This window comes from Acanthaster planci, linkage group LG07, assembly GCF_054643075.1.
Source record: "Acanthaster planci isolate LZ-2023a linkage group LG07, COTS_SCS, whole genome shotgun sequence".
Lineage (NCBI taxonomy): Eukaryota > Metazoa > Echinodermata > Asteroidea > Valvatida > Acanthasteridae > Acanthaster > Acanthaster planci.
Window position 1 is genome coordinate 11301377 of NC_141783.1, and position 7170 is coordinate 11308546.

The window sequence follows — 7170 nt, forward strand, 5'->3', positions numbered from 1 at the left end:
TGCGAACAACACTATCCCACTGAAATGCATTTGAAGAAGTTCTTCATTCCGTGCAATTTGTGTTATTTTACATTTATAAAATGCTATAAACCCGAAAGCCAATCAGCAGTTCTGGCAAAAATGCGGATCTTCGTTACCGAAACTAATTGCTTTGTAGAAAGTCTGGGACTTTAGCAACTTCGTTTACTTTTGGCTGAATTGAACCAATTATTGTAAACTTCATGATGCATTCTGTTCTACTACACACTAATAACGTGTTGGTGTCGCGCCGCACTTTTATCAGTAAAGGCGACACGTCCTGTACCACGCCCGAGGCCATATGCACGAGACTTTATGACACACGGGCGGTTTTGGCATAGACGGTCCGTGAATTGGATGGGTTAAAATAAAACAATGACAACCGGAATCGAAAGCCAGAAACTAAATGAAAAAGGGGAAGGTAACGATGTTTTTCATAAACTGTGTTAATTAGTCTTTTGCCACTGAGTGGATTTTAGATTAGCAATTATTTGCAGAGTTAATAGAATAGAAAATAGTTACGCCCACAGGCATAATTAGACCGGAGTAAATTAACTGAACAAAAAGTATTGTTGAAGTGTTCTCAAATGGGTAAGAAGTATTTCTCCTGGTATATTAATTTGACCGTGGTAAAACTATAGTTTGCATTTAGCCCGAATTGCTTATAAAGGCACGATTTTGCCTCCTTTTGGCATACTGTTTCTAGTGCAATCTTTGCTGCATATACCATTTGCGTCTCAGCTTCAACTGTTTCAACACCACCAGCATCATGAACCGATTCATCGCGTTGTTGTTGCTTTGCACTTGTGCAGTCGCCATTGCAGGTGAGTTGATATTAAATTCGTGTAGCCCCCGATGACTCAAATCGAGCCCAGCTCCAGTCACAATATTTGGCGACGCAACTCGAGTCCCGACGGATAAATGACTTGACCCTCATCTGAGGACCCGACTCAAGTGACAGTTAAATAAGACTGGTAATCGAAGTTGGTTTTACTTTCAAAAATACCCCTAGAGTAAACATAAAATACTAGCCCCATGCTAAATGGCCTGCAAAAGCACGATTACGTCACCACTTGCAGTATAATGAACAACTCAACAACGCTGTCTTTGTTCTATTTTACAAAGTGGTATTACCAAATTAGTTGAGGGTTACACATTGAGCAATCTTTTACGTTCCCAACAAGCCGACACGTCGCGATACAGTACAGGGCCTTGGGAACTCTCCCTTCAAATCTGGGTATTAACGGCACATCGGGCTGCCTTGGTTTGGTACACAGAGGAAAACCTCAGTGTTCTCCAGCCTGAGGGGGCACGGGTGAGGCCATCTGAAACAACAACAATTTCTGGTCACCTGTTAGTTACAGTTGTGCTAAAATTATTTATACCCTTTAGAAAATAACACACTTGTCTAAATTCTTCATATGTCAAAGCTATTATGTTGGTATTTCAACTAAATCTTTTGTCTATTTGTTCAATATACAGACCCTCACGTGTGATGCCTAACCTCCATTCGATTTATGGAGGCAGCGAAATGAAATAGACCAAAATGGTCACCTGTTAGTTACAGTTGTGCTAAAATTATTTATACCCTTTGGAAAATAACACACTTGTCTAAATTCTTCATATGTAAAAGCTATTATGTTGGTATTTCAACTAAATCTTTTGTCTATTTGTTGCAATATACAGACCCTCAAGTGTGATGCCTAACTTCCATTCGATTTATGGAGGCAGCGAAATGAAATAGACCAAAAAAGTTCTCGTTATCTAAACACAACATTTGTTAGGGTCCCTCCATATCCAGATTTGTTCGTGAGTAACGACGCTGGGATCATTTTGCGTCCAGAGTGTTTAGATTTGAACAGGTACAAGACATTGAGCATGATCTAAAAATGAAGTATTTTGGTAACGTTGTCGAATCTTTCGCTTTCTTTCATTGGTGTTCTTGCTGACGTCACAATGGGCAACGTCCACGACAACCAAGAAGTCAACGACGGAGGAAGAGTGTAAGTGAAGTTGTACTGTAGTTTACTTCCGTTACAGGTTCCAGTGGCATACACTGAGCGTACAAGGCTCCTTTAGTGGTCATGACGTCACCACACTGCGCATTATGACGCAGCCGCGCTAAGTGTAACTGCTTAAATGACACAGATTAAAAAAGCTGCACTCTGCGTGAGAGAAAAGCGAGCAGTAATTTGTATAATTTTTAACATGTACAAGCCTGTTAAGGAAGTGTTTTCTATTCATAATTTGGCAAAAGCAAAAGAAAAGATCAAACAAACCCTGCTGTTACCTTCGTTGTGCGCTCTACTTCGCACTATTAATTTGACTTTGTCATTAGCATGAATAGGACTGTAATTATTCGGTATAATGGTAAGCGAAAAATACATCCAAAATTATGGCATATACCTGATGTTTAGAAGAGAAAGTCTGTGGTTCAGTACCCAGGGTTCTATGCCATATGGGCAACGAACGGGCTGTCCGGACTCAAGTCAAGCGTTTCGTTTCTGTTTTTCTCTTCCTGCTTCTCTTTTTTTGTTCAGTTATTGTTCGGTTGCCGAGATGACTTATCCGAACAAAACCGAACCCCAAACAGTAAGGGCAAAAGCAAAACTGAACCGACCCGAAGTCTGTTTTGGGTCGGGTCGGTTTAGTGTCGCGTTTACAGAGCATTACACTGAACCTTGGTAAGCATCATTTCCGATAACATTTTAAGTAAAGGTGAGATACTGACCATTTCGGTTTTTGGGTGCAGGTCTGTCTTGACGCGCTACTGCGGCGATAGTCTTCGTAACCGCTACAGTCAGGTTTGCCATCATAGATTGTGTACACTGTCCTACGACCAAGCGGGTGCTGAACTGGATTCAGGTAATAAAAACCATTATGAATTCTCAAGTACTCCTTTAAAAACCCTTTGTCAAGCATCAAACATTAACCAAACTGATTTCAGACGGATCCAGTGTAACTGTGTGAATACTGAGATCGTCTTATTCACTTTTCATCCACACTATTACCAAAACACGCAAAAGACTAAATAAGAGAATAAAAACAAAACACTGCTCCTCCACGCTATTACCAACAGCTCTTGTTTCTCAAAACCTATCCTGGTAAACGAAAGAAAAAGTCATGGCGACCGCAATAACAGCTTTATCAATTGACTAACATAATATGTAGGATGTTACCTCCCTCGCCACACTGCATACACGATGTGATGGCGGCCATTAAAAAACATTGTGCCTGCTTTGATGCTGTGAATATAATGCTGTGCTTGGCGGAAGGCTTGATTTTAAGGCTTGTAGGCCTTAGCCGTAAGGCTTTATAGCAAAAGCCGTTTCCTTGGCGATTCTTGTTCCATCAATGCTCATGAATCAACTTTTAAATTTGTCTGAATATTTGCTATTCTGCCAACATATGCTTAGGTTCAGCTGTGAGCTGTCTCCAAAGTCTGCAATATCTAGATCTAGTCATGTTTCACCATGGAGCAATAGCGGCGGAAGGGTTTTAAAAGTGTGTGTATATGGCAGGGGGGGCAAATCCCAGCCATTAGACTGAAAAGAATACAGTTAAGAAATTGCAATTACCTCCAACGGATGGTAGGCTTGTAAAGTCGGTGGGTGGGTGGAGGGGGGGGGTTAAGTACCTTTTCAAAGGTGGGAGGTAACGGCCCTTGGTTCTGCTCTTGGTGCCATGGAGAAGGGGAAATACCCCAAAGTTGTACACTTTCATTTTTTACAGCTCTGCGACGAGGCACCTTGTCCAACATAACGGCCAATGCAGCACCGCGTGTTAAAATTGTCTCTGATTTATTTGTGGATAAAACGATCCCTATTCAATGTCTTCTTCAGTTTTCTTCAGCATAAACCAGATGGAAACCTTCCTAGGAAGACTTCTCAGTATGTTTTGTTGGGGAAGTGTCCTTTCTGGGCGCGTGGTCTGCAGTGCGGTGATCCCGAGGAGACACCTACGTCAATTGTTGACACTAATGCAGAACGTTCTGCCAAAATTGTATAAGATTTATTAAACAATCCCCATTCAGTGTTTTTTTTTCCTGTTTCTTTCATAATAAATCAGACGGAGGCCTTCCTAGAAAGACTTCTCAGTGTGTTTAGTGGGGGAAGTTTCCTTTTGGGGGCGTGGTCCGCAGCGGGGGGCGCTGAATTCAACAATACGGAAATACATCGCCGATACCAAAAATACAGGGGAAATCCCCGCTATATATGCTTGAATCAACATGACTCACTCATCGAGGGCCTGATAGCACAACAGCTGGGCCTAGGCAGTGTAAATAAAGCCACGTGGCCAGTATCTCAAGACCCAGGCTCGGCCCTGTCAATCACAAGGGCTTATCCAGGACTCCAGGTCAAAACAATAGTTAGGTGAGGAAAAGTGAGGAAACTGAGTCACGGGAGTTCGATCAGGTGATGCGTGGCAGTTAGTAGAACGATCAAATCACGTGATTTCTGAGACATTCTTGGCACAAAGTCCCACGTTTAAATCACATTTCGTTGCCAAGAAAGGTCTAATACATTTCCAGCTTCCCACAAAACAGAGCGACATAATAATAATTTTCTGAATACATGTACTGTGAGGCCAGGGAGATAAGCACATCACAAGAGGAAATTATCAAGTTTTCGTCTAACCCTGGAGTTAATTCTAAGAATCCAACAGAAAATAATTAAGTGCAACGTGTACTGTGGAAACTGTTTATTAGTACAAAATAAACATGTACTTTGTGTTTTTTTGTCACTTGCAGAGTTTCTGGCATCAGAGGATGCGAAGCAGTTCTTGGATAGTCGTAATGTTCAAAAACGAGGCCTTTACGAGGAATGCTGCCGTGAGGGATGTTCTTTCGAAGAAGTGAGAGAACACTGCTAAAGGAGACATCAACGCGAACCAATCGGACCTCTTTATCTGGCACAAAAAAGTGGTGGTAGTTTTCTTCACTGAAGTCAATTTAAAGTAAAGTTGCACATTCATTCACTTTGCTCTCCAAACTGCCATTAGGTTTAGCTATACTACGGCATCATGACCATGAAAAAGATGGACGAATCGATTTAAAAATTCCACCTGAACTGGATTTAAATTTTCGGGCACTTTCGATGGTTCATATCTGGTCGATCAAATTCATTACGAACCAAAAACACGTATGCAAATTAATCGTTGTTTTCATATCTCTGATTAATCTAAATAAAATCCTATAGTATTATAAAGTTTTTTAATTGATGATTTGGAGCAGGAATCACACTTTCCAGTGATCTTCAATACGATGACTTACATAAACGCATTTACTGTACAGTTGTACACAAATGGCGGTCTGTATGCACACAATGTTCACATGCAGACCAACAACGGTAAAATTGACCGTAACAAATCGGCTCCAAAAACTTAGGAATACTCAGGGATTTAAAACAACTCCGTTCAAGTCCTTTACGGGTTTAAACGAAGCACTTCTGGACATAGCAATTTAGAAATGTTCGTGATAAACGACTCCGTGAGTTTTTTTTTCAAAACTCTTTTCTTTTATTGCTTCTCAAAACTGACAGTGTTTGACCATTTATCTGGAGCACAAAAATGATATGTCTCTGTCATCAGCTTTTGGGTTTTAATTTAATCTTAAGAATGCGATTCAATTAAACGTCAAACAACAAGAAAACCATCAAACCATAGGGAAAATACGTTTTCGTGCCACATACAGGTTTGCATGGATATTATATGCTTTCTTTCATGAAATACCTCGTTATGGTAATTTAAATTAGCAAGACTAACTTTGATGGGCCTAATTTCAGGTTACATCAACGTTTTGACTTTCATGCTTTCTTGCTACTTTTTTCTTTTTCTAGCATAGCAAAACTGTGCTTTGAATCTGCCTGTCTTGTTATTAAGGTAAATGTACTCGGTGAAAGATTAAAGTTTACTTGCAAAGCAGTCAATGCTTGAACTGTGTGATGATTTAAAAACTTGTGGTATGAGTGGACAATGCATGATAACCTGTATGAAATATAAGATTGTCTGACTTTAACATCTTTTAATTTAATCCCTATAAACTTGACATAACAAAGTTGATACAACTTGGAGAAAAACGTCAGCAGAAAGACTTGCCCATTCTTTATCTATCCAGTAAAAAATATCTTTATAAATCTTGTCTTTAAATTCCATTTCTGTTACGAAAAAAATATACTTTCAAACACAAAATAAGGGCATGATTTAAATTTTAGGTTTGACGCAATACCCCATATGCCCCCCCCGAAAATGTTATACGGAGGCTTGGATGAGTGTGCCACGTGAAGCTTCTTGTGCAACACCTCTAACCTGACTCAAAGCCGGAATGTACGTAAATAGCAACAACTTCAGATTATAATATAAGCCATTTTGGTTCCAAAGTCTGTCACCCGCGCCGCCCATAAATAAATCCTGCATGTTTTCCCATGAAATAAATAAATAATAATAAACCTGTTCTTTACCAATAGCCTTACACATAGCAAGGTCACCTTCAGTATACAGAACTGGGTTAAGCCGAAGTAGTACCTTGATGATCGAGGGGCACAAAATGGCCCATTCACTGTTAAGAAGTTGGTCAACTTTTAGGTTGATATTTTACTCAATGTTAGTGTAAATATCAACTTCCCAACCTTGTGCAAATTCGTACCAATCGTTGGTCAATGATTGATGGAAATTAATTAACCAACAATATGGTAACTTTTAACCAAGGTAAGGCAAGTATTAAACAAATGCTCAACACTGTTTGGCCAACTTGTTTTTGCAGTATTCGACTACTCCCCCGTGCTTGGCTCGTCACCCACACCCATAGCTGACTGTTATGAAATTATATCACAGTCGAGTATCAGTTTGGCTTCAAGAGGCAACACTGCCACCTAACAAAGTTATTTTTTGCAAATATTTTCCGAGTTTCCAAATTTGTTCAATTTTGGGGTAGAATGACGGCCTGCGGCGTCTCTTTCGCGACTATCTGCGTCTTGACGTCTTGTGGACCGTCTGCGTTACTAACGACCGTATGGAAACCAGGCTTTACATTCTATCAACCTGTTTGGTTGAGAAATTCTCGTGCATAGTGCACTGCATGTTGTGGAAATTGGCCAGTGAGAATTACTCGCATCTGCGTAAACTATTAAAACGTCACACGCGTTCACGAGGAGG

The 7170-nt window shown here is 40.3% G+C and overlaps 1 protein-coding gene across 2 annotated transcripts; it reads left to right on the forward strand.

Moving 5' to 3' along the window:
• The first annotated feature begins 700 nt into the window (after positions 1–700).
• LOC147798638 (insulin-like peptide IlO1_i1) lies at positions 701–4987 on the forward strand. 2 transcript variants are annotated; one of them, XM_087139135.1, is made up of 4 exons: positions 701–842; positions 2003–2021; positions 2771–2883; positions 4769–4987. In XM_087139135.1, the coding sequence occupies exons 1-4, from the start codon at positions 788–790 to the stop codon at positions 4888–4890; spliced, it is 309 nt and encodes a 102-aa protein (XP_086995261.1). In that variant the 5' UTR covers positions 701–787; the 3' UTR covers positions 4891–4987. The 2 variants fall into 2 exon arrangements, with proteins under 2 accessions (XP_086995261.1, XP_086995260.1); XM_087139134.1 differs by having other exon boundaries at positions 720–842; positions 2000–2021.
• The last annotated feature ends 2183 nt before the right edge of the window (positions 4988–7170 follow it).